General features: G+C 44.3%; 1 protein-coding gene across 1 annotated transcript in view; it reads right to left on the bottom strand.

The window, feature by feature from the left end:
- Positions 1–26,558, bottom strand: part of mtss1 (MTSS I-BAR domain containing 1) — an 80,380-nt gene extending 53,822 nt beyond the window's left edge. The window contains exon 1 of the mRNA XM_080777235.1: positions 25,570–26,558. Coding sequence (XP_080633361.1) covers positions 25,570–25,641 — 72 coding nt within the window. The 5' untranslated portion in view covers positions 25,642–26,558. The remainder of the gene's footprint in view (positions 1–25,569) is intronic.
- Positions 26,559–26,804: the final 246 nt, after the last annotated feature.

The raw sequence follows: 26,804 nt of genomic DNA, 5'->3' as shown, positions 1-26,804 counted from the left end.
AGACAGTCCATCTGGGAAAGAGAGAGTGTGCGTGCGTGCGTGTGTGTGTTGGGAAAGGGGACATAAAACATACGAGATATGGACTAATGATGAGAATATTTCATCATTTCAACCAGTGAGCTGAGCATTAGTATTCAGTCTGCTCGTTCCTTATTGAGACAGACAGGAGGAAATCTGAGAGACAGTGTGGGAGAGACAGGGACAGTAGGACAGCTGAGAGACAGACAGTGTAGGAGAGACAGGGACAGTAGGACAGCTGAGAGACAGAGTGTGTAGGAGAGACAGCGACAGTAGGACAGCTGAGAGACAGACAGTGTAGGAGAGACGGTGACAGTAGGACAGCTGAGAGACAGACAGTGTAGGAGAGACAGGGACAGTAGGACAGCTGAGAGACAGACAGTGTAGGAGAGACAAGGACAGTAGGACAGCTGAGAGACAGACAGTGTAGGAGAGACGGTGACAGTAGGACAGCTGAGAGACAGACAGTGTAGGAGAGACAGCGACAGTAGGACAGCTGAGAGACAGACAGTGTAGGAGAGACGGTGACAGTAGGACAGCTGAGAGACAGACAGTGTAGGAGAGACAGGGACAGTAGGACAGCTGAGAGACAGACACAGGTAAGGTGTTGTATTACTGCAGTGGTGTTTGCATACTACTACTGACCAATAAAAGCAAACAGAGTCTGAAGGAAGGACATTAAGAGGGTAAGCAGGGTAAAGGAGAAAAAGGGTTATGTAATGCTATGCAAATGAGAGGAGAGAGAGAGAGAGAGAGAGAGATAGGGGGAGAGAAAGAGTGACATGGTTGGTTAAACACATTGCAAAATCAGCTGTATTAGAATTAGAAAGAAAGTCTATAGAAACAGTCCCGCAGCTCTCACAAGGTGATTTGTCTTAATGTCATCATTTAGCGCGGCAGCAGTCTCTGACAAACAGCTACTCAGGCCTTCATCAGCCATATTAACAGCAGAGCACGCTCAGCTCGAGACTTCTGTGCCCTAGTATTTGGATACCGGAATTAGAAAGAAAGACCCAGGCATGCAAACAGGCCCAGGGTGAAAAAGGTGACATTTTTTTAGGGTTTTTACGTTAGGGCAGAGCCATAGAGTAAGACAGAGTTACGACATTAAGGGGGCAGAAAACAGCCTGGTCACGTGGTTCATGTACTCGCACGAGCCCATAGACTCCAATGTATTGCGTAAACTTCCAGTTGTCCCCATTTAATAGAAGTCTATGTAGAAGAGCCTGGCCCTATGAAGTGAACGGAGTCGTCTTAACTCTGTCTTACTCTATGGCTCTGTGTTAAAGGTACCAGGGGTGGGTGGGGGGGGGGTCATGGGGGACACTAGGGTTATACTACACTTAACACGACGGACGCCAAAACGCTTCGGAGTAGGGCTGGGCGATATGACAAAATCTCATATCACAATATATATATATATATATTTTATCACAATAACGATATAGCATATTTTTTCCGATACCGATTTTTTATCTAAGAAATAGATTTTTGTTCAGGCCGAGTACTGTACTGTACTGTACTGTACTGTACTGTACTGTACTGTACTGTACTGTACTGTACTGTACTGTACTGTACTGTACTGTACTGTACTGTACTGTACAAGCTCTCCTCCCTGGCCGTCTGTGTTAGGCTGCACAACAGTGACACTTGGTGGTGACAATAATTATGCTATTTCCGTGCTCGGATACAGGGACACACACATAGCTGTCTATAGTGGTTGCACCACTCAAAAAACAGGAAAAGAACACTTATGCCAATATCAAACTTATGCCAAATACAATAGGCCTATGCAAAATCACAGACAGGCTTAAAGCAAGTATAAAATGAATACAAACAAAAAAAAAAGGCACAGAAGTACGGTCTGCATTAAATTGTCACTGGAAGACGGTTTCTGAACTGCCCACAGCCCTCCTATGAGACACAGACCGAGTAGAAAAGAATTGCGCCATTTCTTCATGATTATTAGTGAGGACCTATTATATGAAGATAGGTTGAAAAGTGGTGAAGTGGTCCTTTAAGGTCTTTTCAGATGGAATAATGTATTTGGAACAATAAAACAAGAAGCAGCAGGAGGACTGAACAATAAAACAAGAAGCAGCAGGAGGACTGCACAAGTAAGAGGAAATATTAATAATAATAATAATAATAATAATAAAACAAGAAACAGCAGGAGGACTGCACAAGTAAGAGGAAAGAGGTAGAAGACTACGTTTTCACCCGACGGACAAGCTCAATTGTTCAACTGTGTGAACAACATTGTTCACATGCGTGGCTCACACAGTTTATCAATTTGACCCAACATGAAACTGAAATTTATAACAGTGAATGGCCGGTTACTTTAGTGTTACTCCGCTCTGAATATCGTCAGCTATCATCTCCCTTCGTGTTTGTTATGAAATAACAGCACAGCGTTGCTGGGTGCTGTGACGTAAAATACTGCCGTAACGCTTGTTTTGCGACACGACGATATAAACGATAGAGAACATTTTTCACGATAATTAATTTTCTATCGCCTATAGTCTATACGATATATATCGTCATATCGCACAGCCCTACACCGGAGGTCGCCGAACCCGTCAGATAGCGCGTTGTAAGGTTTATATCAGATGTAAATAGTGATTTCTGATCGCATCGCGCCAGCCATATTACTGCTTGTGGTGAAACCTAAGACATGTCGGCTGCTGCTCGAAAACCTTTTTGCTCCTCCTCTTGTTGTATTGGCCTGTGTGGGCGGAAATGCTTGGCACCAATACACACACATATACCCTGGCTGCCTGCTTGGCACCAATATACACACATAGACCCTGGCTGCCTGCTTGGCACCAATATACACACATAGACCCTGGCTGCCTGCTTGGCACCAATACACACACATATACCCTGGCTGCCTGCTTGGCACCAATATACACACATATACCCTGGCTGTCTGCTTGGCACCAATATACAGTATACACACATAGACCCTGGCTGCCTGCTTGGCACCAATATACACACATAGACCCTGGCTGCCTGCTTGGCACCAATATACACACATAGACCCTGGCTGCCTGGAGTCATTTCAAATGAACACCAGGGTGTTGAAAGTGTTAAGAGTCATCAGTACAAATCTATTAGTATCTCTCAGTATTGAGAAAGATATTCATATTAATTCCCTGATGAGATCATAGAATAAAACTAGAACGGTAATGCTCCTACAGCATGTATACATGTATGTAATCTGGCACCACTGTCGTATCAGGCACAATTTGCTGGGACGGTGCATACGCATCAAAGTCCCGGGCAAAACTAGTACTTGCGCGCTCTGCTTGCGCAAGTAATGACAGATGATAATTTACTAAATTAGTACAATGCTTATAATTTATACCTTTTCATGATTAATCTACTCATGTATGTGAAAACGTAAAACTTAAATAAAAAGTTATTTAAAAAGACAAAAAAAAAAGATATTAACATTAATTTCCTGATAAAGTCATAGAAAAACAATTAATTCACTTTTTTGAGGAGCGCTAGCCCATATTCAGCTATAGTGTAGATTTTTGTCCTAACACAAACATAAAATGCCATTGACAATGAATGGAGAATTAATGTCATATAATATATCGGCTATTCTTGTCCTACACAAATTCAATTCCCATTGCCAATGAATGGATGATGTACGATGATAAGAGAACCGCTCACTTCACACAGGTGTGATTTATTTTTTTAAACAGGTCATCAAGCAACAGGTCCAACACTCCCATCTCAAAATCGCTTACACTCTTCGCATAAAGTAAAATTGAAATTATATTCACTGGCAAAATAATACATTATAATAAAAATTAAATGTGTTTTGGGACAGTTTGCAGTTTACTTTATTATTTTAAGCCTTAGTCAATTTAAGACCTGTAATGAATATAGTAACAACATCCCGTCTTTTATTCAACAGTTGAGCTGCATGTTTTCTTAAATATATATTTTGTATCTAAATGTATGTAGGCGTACAAGTTCACACGCACACACTCACACTCTCTCTCTCTCTCACACACACACACACACACACACACACACACACACACACACAGAGAGTCCCTCGTCCCACACAAACAGAAGGTGGCAGGGCGCATGCAGGTGCCTCTATGGCAGATGCAAGCAGGGATATCACAGACTCCGAGTCCGTCAGAAAGAATACTCCGGGCAGTGGGCTCCACCTCCACCCCTGGCTCAGGGCAGAGGGTAACAGATACTGTAGGTCAGTGGTTCCCAAACTGTGGTGCGTGCACCCATTGTGGTGCGCGAGCGCCTTCTAGGGGTGCGCGACATGAAAAGGCTAATGGTGGTGCTATGGTTTTATTATACAGTAAATATATTAACATACTGTATTATGCCAATATATGGCAAGTATATGCAGAATATAGCCTATGCCTATGCCATTTTCAGGTTCATATATGTGCATAATGTGTATATATAGGAAATATATATAGCTTATGCAATTTGTGGGGGGTGCGCCAGCTAGGTCAGCAGGTAACAGGGGGTGCATGGCCAAAAGGGTTGGGGGCCGCTGCTGTAGGTCAAATAGTTATTGAATATTGATCCTCCTAGGCCTAGGAAGGGCTGTCCCTGACTCGAATCAGAGTCGGGAGTTAAAGTGTTCAACTTTTGAAAGTATTTCAGAAACTTTCCGTGCTGATTTAGAGCACATTTCATAGTGAAGTGCAACAGAGCCATATGTTTTCAACATTTAAAAGCAATGAATTAAGTTAACTACGTGACAGCAGAGTGCATTAATCAACACATATTTGAGTGACAATTAATCACCAGGCTAAATGTCATGCATGGCGGTGGGTGACAGCTCTGCCTAAGAGACGGAACATAAGTCATGTTGTCACCTGTCTTTTTGGAAAGTCTTTTCCACTTGCCTTCCTTGTGGTTCCCGTTCTAACCTAACCGTCTCGTCCACACTTTCACAGATAAGCGGTTTGTTGATTTTTAATTCAAAGCAAAAGTGAAACCGTTTTCTTACTCTTAAGGTGGTTGCACACTGGACACGTTTTTCGGAAAACCGACGGAAAGACGCAGCTAAAAATCAGAAAAAACATGTCCAGTGTGCAGGGACCTTTAATCTGTTATTCTATCCAATAACGAGAGGTACACTTGAAGAGTTACATATGATCCAGAGTGCAGCGCCAGCCTTGGAAGTTAACATTAGACTATGTGGGGGGCTCTGGTGGTCAACTCATACCCCATCCCAGGGTTACAGCCTGGGTTCCTACACATTTGGAATTTCAAAATTCCATATTATTTCCAGAGTCATCCAGACTCTAATTTCAGGCCCATGGGTCGCTCACGGGGCAAGCTGCGGACGGAAAAAACCAGGTGTGGAAAAAGTGAACGGTTGTGTGTCAAGAGTGACTTAAAGACGGGAGGAGCTGCACCTAAAGAGCTCTTCATACTCTAGTTTTAGGTAATAAAGGTGTTACTGACTACCGTTTCCATGGTAACAAGAGAGATGTGATGGGGTGAGTTGCTTATCACCGTGGCGTGATGTCATGTTGTAGTTTCCAGTGGTCACCTAATAGTGGAGTATGAATAGGCCTTAAGGCGTCAACAGCATAAGCTAGAATCACGTACCGGGCAGTGACCGTGCGGTGTAACCATAGACTGTAAAAACATATGGACAAAGCGTTCTCCGGGTCTGATATGGACATAAGATGAAGCCTGTGAATTGTAAATCGCCATCTTTCTAGATCCGTTTGGGCTCAGCTGGCCATTGGCTGGCCCAGACAACGAGGCGGGACTTCCCCCCTTCTTCTTCGTTGGTTTTTATTTTGACTCGAACGGGGGGTGGCTCCCGATCATAGACTGTAACGGTAGCCACGCCCCTCAGAACATACTCGACTTTATGGTCATTTTTTAAATAAATGGGACCATAATTTTCCAAAAAGAATATTATGAGAAATGAGACTTTAAACTAGTGACTGGAAGCAGAAAGTATTCATGACCATGTTTATTAAGGTAATACAGTCTAGGTGAAGTTGGGCTCAAATACATGGGCCTCTATGGAGCTATGGGGTTTTTTGGGCCCAATGACAACAGCCACAGCCACAACAGGCCATTATATGAACTTTCACGAAGTCCCGATTTCCTTAGTGGCTTCACAAAATATCTGTCTGACTGTCCCCCTGGGTGTAACACACACACACCCAACGATACTGTATTACTGATGCTTAGTATCTGTTGAGCAAACCTTTACTCATGACATATAGGATGTCCATTTCCTGGCAGTGTGCGTGTTCATACCCATGTTTACCTGTGGCAACCTGTTTACCTGTGGCAGCGCGCACACACACACACACACACACACACACACACACACACACACACACAAGGGGTGGAATTAAAAGGGAAGCAGATATTTTCTTTGGAATCTTTCTTATCAACTCAGAATGAAGAAGAGAAGCAAGATAGAAGGTGTTCTGGTAGGATGGAATGCATCAGAGAGAGAGAGAGAGAGAGAGAGAGAGAGAGAGAGAGAGCGAGAGCGAGGTGATGTGTAGCAGAATAAAGTGGTAGCATGAGTCTGATTCTAAGGAGATGAGAGCACAGAGTTATGACATGGAGGGAGTGAAGGTGAGATTAAATGCTTATCGCACACTGAGTGAGAGGCTAAATCAAATGGTGGTCCGTGGCTCAAATGCTGAAGTAATAATGGACCTTCATATGAAAAGGCATGAACACCACTGTTTTAGATTATTCTGCCATGGGCCGGCACCACTATTTGGACTTTGTGTGCGACTGTGCGTAGCATCCTCTTGCTCATCAATAATCACGACATGAAATGTTCATATGATTCGTCTATACTGGAGGTGTATGGTAGACAGACAGACAGACAGAGAGAGAGAGAGAGAGAGAGAGAGAGAGAGAGAGAGAGAGAGAGAGACGCACGGATGAGGGGTGATACATAGCACTATATCCGAAAGAAATGACAGCAGAGTGATGGAAAAGAGAGAGCGAGAGAGAGAAAGAGCTGAGAGAGAGAGAAACCAGTTAATACTGTTATTTTAGTTGTATAGTTTTTTTTTCTTCTTCAGAGCTACAAGTTTAATTTACACCCATACAATGAAGATGCCTGGAAGCACCAGTTAAGAAAATGTGTCCAAATGGTGATCCCTAAATGGGAGAGAGACAGATAGACAGAGAGAGGCAGATAGACAGAGAGGCAGATAGACAGAGAGAGGCAGATAGACAGAGAGAGGAAGATAGACAGAGAGAGGCAGATAGACAGAGAGAGGCAGATGGACAGAGAGAGGCAGATAGACAGAGAGAGGCAGATAGACAGAGAGAGGCAGATAGACAGAGAGGCAGATAGACAGAGAGAGGCAGATAGACAGAGAGGCAGATAGACAGAGAGAGGCAGATAGACAGAGAGAGGCAGATAGACAGAGAGGCAGATAGACAGAGAGGGGCAGATAGACAGAGAGAGGCAGATAGACAGAGAGAGGCAGATAGACAGAGAGAGGCAGATAGACAGAGAGAGGCAGATAGACAGAGAGAGGCAGATAGACAGAGAGAGGCAGATAGACAGAGAGGGGCAGATAGACAGAGAGGCAGATAGACAGAGAGGCAGATAGACAGAGAGAGACAGATAGACAGAGAGGCAGATAGACAGAGAGAGGCAGATAGACAGAGAGGCAGATAGACAGAGAGAGGCAGATAGACAGAGAGGCAGATAGACAGAGAGAGACAGATAGACAGAGAGGCAGATAGACAGAGAGAGGCAGATAGACAGAGAGAGGCAGATAGACAGAGAGGCAGATAGACAGAGAGGCAGATAGACAGAGAGAGACAGAGAGGCAGATAGACAGAGAGAGGCAGATAGACAGAGAGGCAGATAGACAGAGAGAGACAGAGAGGCAGATAGACAGAGAGGCAGATAGACAGAGAGGCAGATAGACAGAGAGAGACAGAGAGGCAGATAGACAGAGAGGCAGATAGACAGAGAGGCAGATAGACAGAGAGAGACAGAGAGGCAGATAGACAGAGAGAGGCAGATAGACAGAGAGGCAGATAGACAGAGAGGCAGATAGACAGAGAGGCAGATAGACAGAGAGAGGCAGATAGACAGAGAGGCAGATAGACAGAGAGAGGCAGATAGACAGAGAGGCAGATAGACAGAGAGAGGCAGATAGACAGAGAGAGGCAGATAGACAGAGAGAGGCAGATGGACAGAGAGAGGCAGATAGACAGAGAGGCAGATAGACAGAGAGAGGCAGATAGACAGAGAGGCAGATAGACAGAGAGAGGCAGATAGACAGAGAGAGACAGATAGACAGAGAGAGGCAGATAGACAGAGAGAGGCAGATAGACAGAGAGAGGCAGATAGACAGAGAGAGGCAGATAGACAGAGAGAGGCAGATAGACAGAGAGAGGCAGATAGACAGAGAGAGGCAGATAGACAGAGAGAGGCAGATAGACAGAGAGAGGCAGATAGACAGAGAGAGGCAGATAGACAGAGAGAGGCAGATAGACAGAGAGGCAGATAGACAGAGAGAGGCAGATAGACAGAGAGGCAGATAGACAGAGAGAGGCAGATAGACAGAGAGAGGCAGATAGACAGAGAGAGGCAGATAGACAGAGAGAGGCAGATAGACAGAGAGGCAGATAGACAGAGAGAGGCAGATAGACAGAGAGGCAGATAGACAGAGAGAGGCAGATGGACAGAGAGAGGCAGATAGACAGAGAGGCAGATAGACAGAGAGAGGCAGATGGACAGAGAGAGGCAGATAGACAGAGAGAGGCAGATAGACAGAGAGAGGCAGATAGACAGAGAGGCAGATAGACAGAGAGAGGCAGATAGACAGAGAGAGGCAGATAGACAGAGAGAGGCAGATAGACAGAGAGGCAGATAGACAGAGAGAGGCAGATAGACAGAGAGAGGCAGATAGACAGAGAGAGGCAGATAGACAGAGAGGCAGATAGACAGAGAGGGGCAGATAGACAGAGAGAGGCAGATAGACAGAGAGGCAGATAGACAGAGAGGCAGATAGACAGAGAGAGACAGATAGACAGAGAGGCAGATAGACAGAGAGAGGCAGATAGACAGAGAGAGGCAGATAGACAGAGAGAGGCAGATAGACAGAGAGAGGCAGATGGACAGAGAGAGGCAGATAGACAGAGAGGCAGATAGACAGAGAGAGGCAGATAGACAGAGAGGCAGATAGACAGAGAGAGGCAGATAGACAGAGAGGCAGATAGACAGAGAGAGGCAGATAGACAGAGAGGCAGATAGACAGAGAGAGGCAGATAGACAGAGAGAGGCAGATAGACAGAGAGAGGCAGATAGACAGAGAGAGGCAGATGGACAGAGAGAGGCAGATAGACAGAGAGGCAGATAGACAGAGAGAGGCAGATAGACAGAGAGGCAGATAGACAGAGAGGCAGATAGACAGAGAGAGACAGATAGACAGAGAGGCAGATAGACAGAGAGAGGCAGATAGACAGAGAGAGGCAGATAGACAGAGAGGCAGATAGACAGAGAGAGGCAGATAGACAGAGAGGCAGATAGACAGAGAGAGGCAGATAGACAGAGAGGCAGATAGACAGAGAGAGGCAGATAGACAGAGAGGCAGATAGACAGAGAGAGGCAGATAGACAGAGAGAGGCAGATAGACAGAGAGAGGCAGATAGACAGAGAGAGGCAGATAGACAGAGAGAGGCAGATAGACAGAGAGGCAGATAGACAGAGAGAGGCAGATAGACAGAGAGAGGCAGATAGACAGAGAGAGGCAGATAGACAGAGAGAGGCAGATAGACAGAGAGGCAGATAGACAGAGAGAGGCAGATAGACAGAGAGAGGCAGATAGACAGAGAGAGGCAGATAGACAGAGAGGCAGATAGACAGAGAGAGGCAGATAGACAGAGAGAGGCAGATAGACAGAGAGAGGCAGATAGACAGAGAGAGGCAGATGGACAGAGAGAGGCAGATAGACAGAGAGGCAGATAGACAGAGAGAGGCAGATAGACAGAGAGGCAGATAGACAGAGAGGCAGATAGACAGAGAGAGGCAGATAGACAGAGAGGCAGATAGACAGAGAGAGGCAGATAGACAGAGAGGCAGATAGACAGAGAGAGGCAGATAGACAGAGAGAGGCAGATAGACAGAGAGAGGCAGATAGACAGAGAGAGGCAGATAGACAGAGAGAGGCAGATAGACAGAGAGAGGCAGATAGACAGAGAGGCAGATAGACAGAGAGAGGCAGATAGACAGAGAGAGGCAGATAGACAGAGAGGCAGATAGACAGAGAGAGGCAGATAGACAGAGAGGCAGATAGACAGAGAGAGGCAGATAGACAGAGAGAGGCAGATAGACAGAGAGAGGCAGATAGACAGAGAGAGGCAGATAGACAGAGAGAGGCAGATAGACAGAGAGAGGCAGATGGACAGAGAGAGGCAGATGGACAGAGAGAGGCAGATAGACAGAGAGGCAGATAGACAGAGAGAGGCAGATAGACAGAGAGAGGCAGATAGACAGAGAGAGGCAGATAGACAGAGAGAGACAGATAGACAGAGAGGCAGATAGACAGAGAGAGGCAGATAGACAGAGAGGCAGATAGACAGAGAGGCAGATAGACAGAGAGAGGCAGATAGACAGAGAGAGGCAGATAGACAGAGAGGCAGATAGACAGAGAGGGGCAGATAGACAGAGAGGCAGATAGACAGAGAGGCAGATAGACAGAGAGGGGCAGATAGACAGAGAGGCAGATAGACAGAGAGAGGCAGATAGACAGAGAGAGGCAGATAGACAGAGAGGCAGATAGACAGAGAGAGGCAGATAGACAGAGAGAGGCAGATAGACAGAGAGGCAGATAGACAGAGAGGGGCAGATAGACAGAGAGGCAGATAGACAGAGAGGCAGATAGACAGAGAGGGGCAGATAGACAGAGAGGCAGATAGACAGAGAGAGGCAGATAGACAGAGAGGCAGATAGACAGAGAGGCAGATAGACAGAGAGGCAGATAGACAGAGAGGCAGATAGACAGAGAGAGGCAGATAGACAGAGAGGCAGATAGACAGAGAGGCAGATAGACAGAGAGAGACAGATAGACAGAGAGAGGCAGATAGACAGAGAGAGGCAGATAGACAGAGAGAGGCAGATAGACAGAGAGAGGCAGATAGACAGAGAGAGGCAGATAGACAGAGAGAGGCAGATAGACAGAGAGGCAGATAGACAGAGAGAGGCAGATAGACAGAGAGGCAGATAGACAGAGAGAGGCAGATAGACAGAGAGAGGCAGATAGACAGAGAGGCAGATAGACAGAGAGAGGCAGATAGACAGAGAGAGGCAGATAGACAGAGAGAGGCAGATAGACAGAGAGAGGCAGATAGACAGAGAGAGGCAGATAGACAGAGAGAGGCAGATAGACAGAGAGAGGCAGATGGACAGAGAGAGGCAGATAGACAGAGAGGCAGATAGACAGAGAGAGGCAGATAGACAGAGAGGCAGATAGACAGAGAGAGGCAGATGGACAGAGAGAGGCAGATAGACAGAGAGGCAGATAGACAGAGAGAGGCAGATAGACAGAGAGGCAGATAGACAGAGAGAGGCAGATGGACAGAGAGAGGCAGATAGACAGAGAGAGGCAGATAGACAGAGAGGCAGATAGACAGAGAGGCAGATAGACAGAGAGAGGCAGATAGACAGAGAGGCAGATAGACAGAGAGAGGCAGATAGACAGAGAGAGGCAGATAGACAGAGAGGCAGATAGACAGAGAGAGGCAGATAGACAGAGAGGCAGATAGACAGAGAGAGGCAGATAGACAGAGAGAGGCAGATAGACAGAGAGGCAGATAGACAGAGAGAGGCAGATGGACAGAGAGAGGCAGATAGACAGAGAGAGGCAGATGGACAGAGAGAGGCAGATAGACAGAGAGAGGCAGATAGACAGAGAGAGGCAGATAGACAGAGAGGCAGATGGACAGAGAGAGGCAGATAGACAGAGAGAGGCAGATAGACAGAGAGAGGCAGATAGACAGAGAGGCAGATGGACAGAGAGAGGCAGATAGACAGAGAGGCAGATAGACAGAGAGAGGCAGATAGACAGAGAGAGGCAGATAGACAGAGAGAGGCAGATAGACAGAGAGGCAGATAGACAGAGAGAGGCAGATAGACAGAGAGAGGCAGATAGACAGAGAGAGGCAGATAGACAGAGAGGCAGATAGACAGAGAGAGGCAGATAGACAGAGAGGCAGATAGACAGAGAGAGGCAGATAGACAGAGAGGCAGATAGACAGAGATAGGCAGATAGACAGAGAGAGGCAGATAGACAGAGAGAGGCAGATAGACAGAGAGGCAGATAGACAGAGAGGCAGATAGACAGAGAGAGGCAGATAGACAGAGAGGCAGATAGACAGAGAGAGGCAGATAGACATAGAGAGAGTTCACAAGAGTCTCTCAGATGAAGGATGAGAAGATCAGAAGAGAGGAACCGTTTCTTCTCTCTCGTGTCTCTCACACACACACACACACACACACACACACACACACACACACACACACAAAGTGGGTCAGGGCTCCGTGTGGATTATTAATGCAGTGTTTCTCAGTGTTTTGGCTTCTTCTCTGGTAACATTGTTGTGTGTTGTATCTCACACCCGTAAGTGGTGCACTGACATGTGCACACGTGCACACACCCAGGAAGCAGCCCAACAGCCTGTGGGAAACTAACTCACATGGTTTCTACTCTACAGATAGTCTGTGGTGTTTTCAAACAATGTGAACCCCCATCCGAATATGTTTTGCTGTCACACTACAGCGTCACACAAAAGCATCAAAAGTAGCAGATCCGCAAGCTCGAAACGTGGTGTGAAGCGACATGTTTTGAGCTTGAAGATCTGCTACTTTTGAATTTGAATCCTGAAGAGCAACAGTTTTTGGACCTAGGAGGTTTCCACCCCGCAGAGACGATATCTATAATAAAGTATAAATATGATACTACTGCGGATAACCATGCACAAACCTTCCACAAGTGTACATGTTTACAAACAAATGCTCGACAGATCATGTATGGCCAGCTTCAAGCCGGTCAAAGGGCTGCGGGAGGTCCAAAAAAGAGGTACAAGGACCACATCAAAACCCTCCTGAAGAAGTGTGACATCAGACCACCAGCACTGGAGTCCCTGGCTGTTGATCGCCACACCTGGAGCTCTACCTGTCACCAGGGAATCGCTCACAGAGAGGAGAGCACAGCGGCGTGCACAGAGGCACCAACGTGCCACCACTGCTGCCTTCCCCTGCGTGCATGTACAAGTGTGTGTCATTGTGTGTTTCTGTGCACACTCACTCAGTTACACAATCAAATCAACACAAAATAAGCACCTATAGTCTGGGAATTACACTAGGCTATATTTTACTCTGTCTTACACACACACACACAGGTAGTTACTGTGTGTGTGTGTGTGTGTGTGTGTGTGTGTGTGTGTGTGTGTGTGTGTGTGTGTGTGTGTGTGTGTGTGTGTGTGTGTGTGTAAGACAGACTGTGTGTCCAGGGCCGTGTAAGGACACTGATTACTAATTACAATACAATGGTCTTAACTACCGTTTACAACACTGTTTGATAAGACCAAACCTGCCTACCAATGATGTCACTGGTAGGCAGGTTTCTGAACTGTCCACAGCCTCTGACTGATACACAGAGTGAGTGGACACAAATTATACCGTATATTATAATATAGTCACAGGAACTTCCAGACTTCCAGCCGGCCCGGTTCGGGCGAGCCGCCCCGCGTCCGAAAAGGTCGAGAAATGACAAAGTTACTGTGTGGGGGAACACTCTCTCTCTGTATTTCTCTCTCTCTCTCCACATTGTAATTAGCAGGCAACAGTGCAACACTATCTCTCTCTCACTGGTTCTAGCACAACAGCGCCACTTTTGCCCCTATTGGTGGTACCCTAGACATAGGGACATACAGATATAGGGAGAGATATTGCTGTTCCTTGGAGTGGCTGCACCACTCAAAAATTCAGCTTCCTATCATGCACCTGTGCACAGTGTGAAGCTCAACAGTGCCACTTTGTCACCTATTGGTACAACACACACACACACACACACACACACACACACACCCTATCTTATGTCTGTAGGTGTCTGTCTTCCCCCATATGCTTCATTTTGTTTGTGCACGTGCGTGCGTTTCTGCGGACGTAGAGGTGGTTTGGGCTCGACACAGAAAGCTATTAAGTAGGCCTACTGTGTTTCACACACACCACGTCTTTACTGGGTTACCTACTTTTACACCCTATCACTCTTCCCCCTCCCTGCTCTTGCTCTCCCTCTCTTATACCACTCTCTCTTCCCCCCACCCCCCCTCTCAGAGTTCACCTTGAGCGTACATTAGCTCAAACATGTACACACAGGTTTACCCAAGCACACGCCACACACACATACTCTGGGCTCAAAAAGTAAAGACAAAGTGTCCTATCAGCTAATTAATACACACACGACTATTGTTAGATGCCCCCTCACCTCTCCCCCAAAAATAATCTTTCTTTTAATCATGTTCAATTTAAATAGGACACTTTGCTGACTTTAGACGCCAGCATGCGTGTATGATTGTGTCATTTACCAGTTAACTGTGTTAACTGTTAAAGCATGTTTGTGTTTTGTTTAAGTGAGTGGAGCGGGGGTTAAGTGTGTGGAAGTGACCCTGGCAGTGACTCAGCCGCTTTATAAGACATCTCACATACTCCATTCTCCAAACACTAGTAAGGACAAGTTACAAACACACACATGCTAATGATGACTCCAATCAGTGTCTGCTGTGTTGCGTCTCACACTTAAAGGGACACTTCACCCTTTTTGCCAAAAAATATATGTTAATGAGTCGACGTATAGAAGATTTAGAACACTTTCCTGAGGGTCTTTATGTGTGTAATATATGGTTTTAGATATTTTAGATTTTAGCAGTGAGCCCAGTGTCTCTGGTGTCATGGACACTGGCCACACTGGGCTCACTTACTTCCTGGACACCTGCGTGTTCAAGTCTTCATGGGGTGATTATTAATGTATAGAAAATAAGTCATTTTGGGGGTGAACTATCCCTTTAATGGGAGTTAAGCCCACAGATCCCAGATGTCATCAATATGACATCACTATGGCAACGGATAAAGGCGTTGGACAACTGAGGGACATGTGTTCCCAACGGACATCGGCCTAGCAGAGAATGATCAGTTTGAAAAAGGTGAAGTACTCCTTTAGAATCTCTAATTAACAAGAGGAATGCGTTTCACATGCACAAACACAGTTGACCTTCAGAGCACACACACACACACACACACACACACACACACACACACACACACACACACGTATGGCATGAGCGAGAGACAGGAGTCAGAGAATGGAACTGATGGAATGTATTTACGGAGGAGGAAAATGATGGATAGTTGGAGAGGAGAGGAAGGCAGAGGAGAGGAGGAGGGAGAGGAGAAAGTCGAACCCAATATAACAGAGAAATCAATGAGCTGTCTGTCTGTCTGTCTCACTCTGTACCACCCATGTATCAAAAACACAGAGTGCAAGAGTGTGCATGTGCGTGTGAATGTTGCCCTTGGGTAAGATTCATACAGATAGCAACTCTCTGCCTAATTAATCGGGCCTGGCTTGTGTGTGCGCATGTGCGTGCGTGTGTGTGTGTTGTGTCACAGATGGTGGGTTTGCCCATGTTGGTTCTCTGCCATATTTAATATAAGGCCCACAAGCTCTCTCTCTCCCCCTCTGTCTCTCTCTAGTATGAGTCATGTTTATAACTGTATATCATTACTGATTGGTTATTAGATCAGATTAATAACGATAAATTAACCACCATGCTTGTACTTGTTATGGTTCTCTCATTTCTCTTCTGCACTGTAACAGTGTCTGTTCATATTTACTTTTATGCATCATTTTTTGACTGCTTTTACTTTGCTTGATGTTCTGTGTAAAGCACTGGACAAAGCATTGAACAGCCTTGTTGTTAAAATGTGCTAAACAAATAAAACAGCCTTGCCTATGGTTTGTTCTTCTGAACGATGTATGATTTCAACCTCTTCCTCGTCCTGTACTTTTAATCAGTGTACAAAACGTTCTCCTATACTTAATTCAGTGTACAAAACATTCACATGTGCGTGGGGAAAAGCAAAATAAACACCAAGTGACTGAAACTTGTTTTGTTAGGCCAAACTCCTACTGTGCGATTTGTGGACAAAGGTCAACTCATGTCCAGTCACTCAGTGTATAGTTTTGCGTAGCCAGACAACTATTCCATAATCTCTCAGCTCCAATTCCACTTTTTTCATCCATGGCAACCTTGCAATTTGCATTACATTGTTACTTAATTCGTTTTTCATATTAACGGAATAATGTGAATGTAAATCTTTCCCGATAAGATACAGTATGTCACGAGAAAAACTGGAGAGAGTATCTGCTTCCATTATAGGACAGAAGATCGAAAATAAGTGTTATACTATACCACAGGGTTCCCCAATTAATTTTCCTCAAGGGCCATATTTTGACAACGGTACCAGGCTGGGGGCCGAGTCGGCAGGTGCAAAGTCGAGGTATTGCCCTGAAATTAATGTTCAGGGCAAGACCCCTGTAAGTGCCTGTGACACTTGGTTTTAACTTCAATGTTTTCTTTAGTTTGAAGTTAATTTGTTATTTACCTTGCTCATTCTGGTTTACCTTTATTTTGACACTTCCTGTTACCAACACATATCTAGCTGAAGCCTGTTGTGGTATTTCGTTTGGTCTCTGGTATCTTGGTTATGGTGCTTAGTTATTGTATCACTGCATTATTTATAATTGACCTTTAAATGAAAAATGTTATTGTTTATCGTATACTGAAGTGATGAATCTAATGCACTGCTTTATTGTGAGCGAAACTGATTATTGTGGAGTGAAACTATGAAATGTATGATTCTAAAAGTATTTATTTATTCAATTTTATAGTTTTCACGGTGTACCAGTGATCTTCTTCTGTACTTGAAGACAAATAAATTACACCCGTTGAGACCATCCACATCTGATTATTTCACCATTCGAGGGCAGATACAACCCCATTTGAAAAGGACCCCCAGTTTGACATGCAGAGGCTACTGACCCCAATTTAATGCCATTTATATCTGGGAGTCGGGACCCCAGATTGGTGCTCATACCCAGCCACCCAGCCAGGCACCCACACATATAGCTCCGTAAGGGAGTGGTTGCACCACTCAAAAAGTAGTAGTGAAAAGGAGGGGCACTTCCGGCGGGAATCAAACATTCCTGCCAGGGATTCTGTGGGTGTGTTCTCTCCTTCCCGTCATCAGCACCCATACCCTGGCGAAAGGGACTTTCTGTGTGGAGTTTGCATGTTCTCCCCGTGTCCCCTAGGGTAGGTACCCTCACAAAAAACATGCAGTAATCCTGGTGTGTATACTGCCTCCCCCTGGGCCTGGAGGGGAAAGGAACTGGTTGGAATAACGTGTTCCTTCCATGTGCTACAGCCTACAATGGAACCTCCCTGTCAGGTGATGAGAAGCGGCCTGGAGTGCTCACCCCCCTACATTTGATTTAAGGAAGCATGAGCTCAGTTCACATCACACTCACAACACTGCGCATAGCGACGTGTTGTGAGCTTGTAGATCTGCTACTTTCACTAGATTGAGTCCCGGAAAAATATCTAATCTCTCTTTTGGGTCTTGAACTAAAGAGTTTGGGAACCATGCACTGTGCTAGGGTAACATGAGAAGCGGTTCCAGGCTCTGCTTCATCATCAGCAATAACTGTCCCACGGCCAGTGACATCGGAGACATGCCGGAGTTGTGCTGTGAATTGAACCCCTGGTGCAGAGTATGACCTGGGAGAGTGCTTATAATAGCCATACAATTCACTGTCACACCAATTAATTCATTACTTGATATATAACAAATAATCAATCGGTTTAGACAGGGAACATTAATAAACAAATAAAAAACTCACATTATGGGGAGACGTCAACTAGAAAGAGAGTTGGGGGATGCATCTATCGACTACTTTCTTGAGATTGTTCTAGAGTTCAAATGTTCAATGAATCAAACAATGGAGAAGTGCCCTTTCTAAATATGTCAACAAAATGATGAGGAGAAATTCTAATTAAGGGACCAAGAAGTCCCAAAGTGACTTTGGTCACTTATTGTTTTTGTGGGGGTTTTTTTATCAAAATGCACAACAACGTCTACTTTGGACCTATTTATTCAATAAAAAGGTAATTTTTTTGTAATGTTCTTTTTCTGCCTATAATACATACATGCAGCTTCATGTGCTTATGTCACTTTACAGTATAGTAGAGGGTCATGCCAAATAGCACCGACCCCCAGGGGGCCGGGCCGGTTCCGGCGAGCCGCCCTGTGTCCGAAACGATTGAGAAATGACAGTTACCATGTGGGGGTCCCTCCGTCCCTCTACTGTACTGTACTGTTAGACCTGAAATCATCATATATACAGTTAACTTAATATGTATGTGTGTGTGTGTGTGTGTGTGTGTGTGTGTGTGTGTGTGTGTGTGTGTGTGTGTGTGTGTGTGTGTGTGTGTGTGTGTGTGTGTTAGGCTTCACAACAGTGACACTTGGTTTTGAAAACCAACCAAATGTAATTTCCGTGCTCAAACACAGGCAGCCAGCCACCCACCCAGCCACCCAGGCACACACAAAGCTACTTGTGGTTGCACTACTTAAAAGGACAAGAACAAAATGGATAGGAATAGAACATGCATCTTATATCACTGTGCAGTCAGTCTCACTGATAAAGTAGTTCAGTTATTGTATCACGGATATCAATATGCTTACGTAACTGAGTGTTTCACCACTGGGTCAAGCAGATAAAGGTCATAATTCATGACATTAGATAGCATCCACAATGAACTGTAGAGGAGAATGGATGAGGGGAGAATGAGAGTTATGGAGGGGAAAGGGATAGGGTGGGGAGGGAGAAGAGAACTTAGAGAAGTAGGAGAAGAGGAGATGGAGAATGAGAGTAATGAAGGGAGGAGTCATACATACTCCAGTTCATACTCCAGGTGATCAGTTATCACCTTCACCTATCACCGTTCTCAATCTCTGCCCGAACCTGACCCTACATTTCCGGGTAGGGTAGGGTCAAAATCAAAATGCACGCTAATTAGTTGGTTATAGGATTAGGCTCTGTGATTTTCTGTGATTTGTTTTTCTTTTCTTTTTGTAAGAATTTTATTATAATAACAATTGTTGTTTGTGTAATGTATTTATTTATTTAATATGAAGAACTTTTACAGTTTAGGCTACTATTATGTGACTGGACTGGAGGAGGAGAAGCACCAGAGAAGTGAGAAAATAGAACGGTGGTTGTTGAACTTGCTACAGCTGGCTAGCCACTGGTTTGTGAACCAAATGATCTGCCTAGTGCTCAGCATCAAGTCAACTATATAAGTTAACTTGCTATATGCTTAAATGTTTTATAAGACCATCGATTCATCTGCGATAGCTCGTTTTGGAAACGTCGGGGCTTAGCGAGACACTGCTGTCTCGTTAAATCCAGCTGGGTGAATAACCGTGCCTGTCCGTGGTAATAGCTGATCACCGCCGCGAATGACGAAATGTTGTAGTTTTCTAACCCTTAAAAAACGACACCGCTGTGATAAGCCATCACCTCAAACTGGAATATGAATGCAGCTAAAGGGAGAGGGTGAGGAGGGGAGGGAGAAGAGAAAGGGGAGAAGAAGAGAGGAAGAGGGGAATGAAGAGTGGAAAGGAGGTTGGGGGAGGGTGTGATCTGTTTGACCTTCCACAGAACAGCTGACACACTCAACCAATCCATTATCACCGACTGACTGACTGTCAGTGATATAATTTTCCTTAAGAGTCACATGGTCAATAAATGCCTTTTTTTTACTGACCAACTGATTACTTGACTGGCTTGGCTGTATGACTGGATGCTGACTCATTAGTAAGTTGTCTGTCAGTCAGATCAACCCAGTGTGTCTTCACTGTGTCAATAATACCAGCACACTGAGTGCTGAGTGTGTTGTCCTGCAGTGCATTCACCTCGGCCTAGAGTAGACCTCTGCTTTTCAAACTGTTTCCATGCCAATGACCCTCAAATAGTCATAGCCTCTGGCCACCCTATTGCTAAATGCCTTAACCCGTTAAAACCAGAAAATAAATCGCTTTCATTTTAGCACATTGGTTGGCTATATTGCAAAATGCAAATATACCTGCACAAGATCATAGCACGTCACTTTGACACACACTATGATATTGTACAGTTCATCTGCTATTTTTGAGAAATCATGAGAATTTGTCAATTTAATATATTGTATTAATTATAGCAGCTCACATTTTTGCTTCTTGGGTCCCTGGGACAAAATATTTTGAGATGGTGTGGCCAAATACATACAATTGTGTGGGTCCTTTCCTTGACATGAAACAAGTTTGAGTACCACTGATATAGAAACAAATCATTTAACTAAATTTGTAGAATCGGATCCTCAGGTACTGGGCTAATGTTAGTGCCACTTAGTGGCCATATTATTCCAGCTAAGGCCTATTCAAACTTCCCTCTGACTATGTTAACATATCAACGACTTCCTACCCCATTCACACACACTTGTTGTCCTTAGTCTTTGATTGATTGATTGAATAGTTTATTAGACAGAATGTATAAACAGCAACAGAGTACAGGCAAACGCTCAGTACAAAGGGGATAGCACCACAACAAAAAAAAAAGAGTGATTTGCATTTTTTTGAGCGAGGGGGTCAGGGCATTCGGCAAGGAGAATTTACCCATATTTGTTTTGAAAGTGGGTGGTAGTGGTACGAGATCGTTGTTCTCACTCCCTCTAGTATGGAGTTTCTGAAGATCCATTTTAGCCTGTTTCCTTCCATACATTCATACTTCAGCTCTGAAGATCCATTTTAACCTGTTCCCTTCCATACATTCATAATTCAGCTCTGAAGATCCATTTTAGCCTGTTCCCTTCCATACATTCATACTTCAGCTCCATATCTCTATAACTTAATTTGACATTGTTTGGTTTGTTACATCCAGGGTTTTCAAGTGGTGTCGTCCTGGGACCCCCAGGGGCCTTCTGGTGGTTTCGGGGAGTCCACTGCAAAATCAGTTTAAACCATATCAGCGATATTATCACTTTGATGTTTATTCTTATAAACTGGCACTTCTCTATCATGTGAGATTATTCCAGGGACACAATAACATTTCTGTCTCTAATTTCATTATCTAGTACTTTCGGCACATGATATATCTATCATCTGGGACGGGTGATGTGATTTGGAGCGTTTCGCAATACATGGGCGGTTATATTGGCCAACGAGGAAGTTAATCTATTTTTAGATGTGACCAGAAAACTTTCATTTTATTTATGGCAGGGTGGCCTACTGATTACCTACTGACAGTGTCTGTCACCGGATTTCCCTGAGTTCAATCCCTTCCCTGATTTCAATCCCAGAACACTCTTCTTGAGCAAGAAATCTTGAGTCCATCCATCCATTGGATGGCCACTGGGAAATTGAAAATTGTATTAATTTATTTCTGTAATATCTTGTTTTATTGCTATAGAGACTGCAGATGTTAATTACTAGCAATCTTGCCAATGTACTTACTGTATGTATTTTGTTTTTGCATGCCATGTTCATGAATATTGTCTGTCGGGTGGAATCCGCATATTTTCAAAATGTTACTTTTCATGGATTCATTTGGCATTTCTTTAATTAATATTTCTTTAATTTGCAATAATTCAATTGTATGGCATGCTAATGTTTTTAGACATATTGCCTTTTATTACAGTACGCAATAGTAAATAAATAATTCTACACAATAAATAAATATATGTTTTAAATTACTGATCTCAATATGGAGTCGGACCCATGAGGATTATACGTATTTGCATAATCATGTAGCTCCTGTTTCCTATTTTCGGTATTTGTATTTTTTTTTTTTCATAAATGAATGCCCTACATCGGGGCCCGGGTTTCCGACTGGTGATCTGATGCGGTGACCTATGATTGAAAAGTAGCAGATCCGCAAGCTTGAATCGTGCTTGTAGATCTGCTACCTTTGATACTTTTGCATTTGAATCCTGAAAAGTAACAGTTTTGGACATGAAAGATTTCTTTCCACCAGACGGACGATATGATATATAGCAAAAATATAAAAAGGCACAGACGATTTCCCAGTTTTTAATGGGTTGAAGCCTTCGCCAATAATAAAAGGCTGTCTCCAAAAGAGTTCAGACACCGTCGGACATTTTGAACCAAGATCCTGCCATGTCACCGCTGCGGTTTATATTGTCCTGCTTTATCATCCCCTCAGGGTCCTTTGTCCTGTGCATTAGCTCCATCCTGACTACTTGGAAGCAGTGAGCAGCCACAGTGCAGCCCCTGGGGACCAAGTCCACTTGTAATGCCACCGACTTGCTGACTGTCAAGGGCAATGACAGCAGAATGTAACCAGCAGGCATCATGCATGTTTTTCTTTTTGTTGTGGGAGGAAACCCACACAGATAAGCTTTTTGTTACCACCACGCTCTGACTCCTCTGGTGCGATGTCCTGTTGGAACTGTGGTTCCCCAAACATTTTAGTTCATGCCCCAAAAGAGAAATTAGATGGACGTTTGCCTGGGACCCAAACTAGTGAAAATAGCAGATCTACAAGGTCACAATGTGATGCTTTGCGCCTGACAAATTTAATATTTTTATGTTTTTCCCTTCCAAAATTGCAATTAGGCGATTATGTAATTATAGTGACAGACCTACAGTTTTGATGACTTTTAAAAGCCTACAGAAGTCATATACTTCCCATAGGCTTATGATTGTGACAGATCCATCTGTGTACTCCACCCTGCTAGTTTCAATAGCAGCACAAAACTTTGCAGAAGTGGGAAATTCAAATTATGTGGAATCAGTTTCATAGGCGTTCAAACAACAATAACTCATATTTCTGCTTATGTGCTATGACTAAAATAACAAGAAGGCTGCTCAACGGTCAGTTGATACCGGTATAATCCATTAAGACCAGAGGTTGATTCTACAAAATGTCTTCTGAATCCTAAACTGAAAAACTTTTCTGCTTTTCGAATCAGTGGCACTCAAACCTATTCATGTCAAGGACCCCAATAATGGTGTGTATTTAGCCATGGACCCTCATCTCAATTTTTTATTTATTCCAGGGCCCTCAGAAGCAAAGATTTGAGTTAAAAATGTTTGCTTTACAAAATATATTCAAAGATTTGTCCAAATTTCAGGTTCTCTCAAAAATGGCATATACAAGCTCGTAGCATGGCATGAAGTGCACGCGCTATGAGCTTACAAGTATACCGTCAAATGTTGAATGGAACATCTTGGAAAAGGTTGAAACATTTAACAACAAAAATATTCTCTTATGGTCTCTGGTGTGACAGCTTTTCAGATATTGGCCCACAACCAAATATAAATGTCAATTTGGGGGTCCTTATGAAAGTGTTTGAGAGTCACAGCTCTAGTCATCCTTGTGGCCCCCTTGGTGTCCCTGGGTCCAACTTTGCGAGTGATTGTCGCGGTCTCAGTGAGATAATCGACCTAAAACTAAGTCAAGATAATCAAATTATGTTGAAAGAGCTGCATGGCATAGTGGTGAGGCAGTGAAGGCAGAAATGGACAGCTATAGGCAGAACAAGAGCAAGAGACAGGGAATGGGAGAAAGAGAGACCAAGATCAGAGACTTGCGGACTGACTGGGATACATACTGACAGACAGCTATGGCTTGCTTAACAAACATCAAAGGGCACACAACTGTGGCAAGGGCAACCCCACACAGTACACACACACACACACACACACACACACACACACACACCTCATTTACTGAATAATCGTCATATGCCACATACACGTTTAACCTTTATAGTTTAGAAATGTGTTTTTTGGACACAATCGAAGGTAATCCCATTAATGTTTTACTAGGAAGAAAATCCCAAGACTGAAAATGTTTTTTTGCAAATCTGCACTGATCTCATTAAATGACCCCTATGAAATCAGTCCCCAGGACTGAGAACTTTAAGCCGTGTGTGTGTGTGTGTGTGTGTGTGTGTGTGTGTGTGTGTGTGTGTGTGTGTGTGTGTCCACCAGCGGTCAAAATTGACCGTTGACATGTGCAGGTATGCAACACTGAGAGTGTGCAAATGGAACGAAATAGACCCATAAGGCCATTTGGTTCCATTTGCACTCCGAGTCAAATTAAATAATTAATTAAAATAGCTGGGGCTCCTGTGACATTGAAAAGGTTGAGACGTCCACTCTCAGGAGTGTAGGTAAAGGTAAATAACAAAAGGTTATGTGTAAACATAGCGAACATAGACTGCATGCGTGGACACAAGCCTGTAGCCTGTGCATTCACCATATTGTACAAGTACATGTGAGGTTTTTCAGCAGGTAAACAATCACATACTATAGAAATCAGAAAGCACAGCAGTCTTGTCAGTGCCTTCGGTGAATTGAGTATGAAGGTGTCAGGACCCCAATGGAAACAAGCCAATAGGCTTTTCTTGGGTTTAAATCCTCTTAGCAGACCTTGTATTGAACTGTACTTCCCTGTGCTCGTAAACCATGAATGAACGAACCTAGCATCTACAGTCTAAAAACAACATGCTATCTAAAAGGCATTCTGTATATTGAAACTATAGGATACCAGGTAAACCATGAACCTAGCATCTGTCTAAATGGTAAAAGGTGCATGCATTTATAGCACCTTTATCCAAGGCACTTTACATAGATTGTGCATTACATTCACCCATTCACACACACATTCATACACCGATGGCGGCGGAAACCATTCAAGGCACTAAACAGCACATAAGGGTTAGGGGTTCAGTGTCTTGCTTAAGGACACCAACTCTGGGGGAGCCCGGGTTCAACCTTGCGGTTGCCATCTGGCCACTGATCCACCACCCCTCCCAAAACATCTAATAGTATTCTGTAAATTGAAATACCAGGCAAAGCATGAACCTAGCATCTGTCCAACTCTAAAGTAACATGCTATCTAAATGGCATTCTGTATTATTTGAAACTAGGATACCAGGTAAACAATGAACCAGGCAATGCATGTGTCTAAAATAGTGGTTCTCAAAATTTCAAGTACTTACCTTAACTCTGACATTATACACATGGAACCAAATGGACACATTCGGGTCCATTTGGTTCCATGTGTATACTGTCAGAGTTACAGATACAGACTTGTAAGTTGTAAGGGTATATACTTTAGGGTCCATCCCCCTCAAGGAACCCTGAGTCTCTGCCAGGAGCACACTTTGAGAACCACTGGACTCTAAAATAACATGGTTAACATTTGTGGTCAATAAAAAAACAAAACATAATATTAGAACCATGATTATGCCCTGCCTGCGTGGACAGGAGGAACCACGTAGTTCTACAAACTGGACTTGTCTTGTTGTCAAAGAGGACAACAGCAGAGTAAACACCATGCATTCAAGACATGCATCCCATCAACAAGTTCAAAACTACTCCAGAGTGAGTGTGTCTTCAATTCTCACCTTCATGTCGTTCATGATGATCTGAAACAGTCCTCCCAGGGCGCTGCATTCCTTTTCTATCCCCGCATCCATTTTTTCCACTGAAAACCAACCCGGCTTTAGTTTACTTCCTCAAAAAAAAATACAACTTTGTTTTCCCTCTTCAGCCCCCCAAAAAACTCCTAAAAATGTAACGTCTAACGGTCAGTAAGGGACCACAACAACGTCCCAAACGGAATTAACAGTCCCAGTAAGTTTCTTCTTCTCTTCCAACAGCGGCTTGTATAAATAATAAGATCCACGAGTTACGACATTGTGTGTTCGATCCTATAATAATGAGGCTGTGTGGGTTGAAAGTCCACGATGAAGCAGGCTAGGTTTGACCCAAATCTGAGTGGATGAGGGAGAGAGAAACTCAATACGTGGAGAAAAAGACCGCCTGTCTGTCTGTCTGGGCCTCTTGACTCAGCCGACTCCAAACAACACGCTCCACGACCACAACATCGTGGGTTCTGGGTTCGAATCCAACACCCACCAAGGAGAGGGGTCGGTTAGGATCCTTGGAACACTGCGGGGTTGTTTTTTGGTCGTCCTCTAGACCAGTACCGGGCTAAAGTACTAAGTTACTCACAACTAACTAACTAACTGACCAAAACTAGCAACCTGTGTGTGACTCAGTCACAGCACACATACTCAGTCACACACACTACGACTCACACTAAACACACGCTAACACACACACGACCGTTGGATCGATCCGTTTTTAAGCGGAAGGAAGGTAAGGAAGAATATGGCTTCAACAATAATAATATATCCAAACGTTTTGTCTTCTTTCTGTGTAATCATCCCCCCGATTCCACGAACCGCCGTCTGTCTGTGTGGTCCCTGTGGTTTTGGTTTGGTTGTTGTCCGACTCCGACCTCCCGGTTCTCCTCCAGTCTACCGGTGTGTCCTCGATGTGGAAGCCGAACACACGACCTTGTTTTCCGCTTTAGTTCTGATGATCAGAGACGCCGTGGTGGTGTGTGTGTGTGTGTGTGTGTGTGGAGAGGTTTTCCCTACGATTCAATGAGTCCTGCCTCTACTCCCTCCCCCTCCTCCTCCTCCTCCTGCATGGCTGTGTGTGTGTGTGTGTGTGTGTGTGTGTGTGTGTGTGTGTGTGTGTGCTTGGATTACTGTACTTCTGAGGTCCAACTCCAAATGTACCGACTAGTAGAATTTAGAAAGAGGAATGGTTGATTTATATTATACTTATA

Source organism: Protomyctophum bolini, assembly GCF_963924005.1.
Source record: "Protomyctophum bolini genome assembly, chromosome: 2".
NCBI classification, from domain to species: Eukaryota; Metazoa; Chordata; class Actinopteri; order Myctophiformes; family Myctophidae; genus Protomyctophum; species Protomyctophum bolini.
The sequence above is the reverse complement of the archived record's forward strand: the minus strand, read 5'-3'. Positions and strand labels throughout refer to the sequence as shown.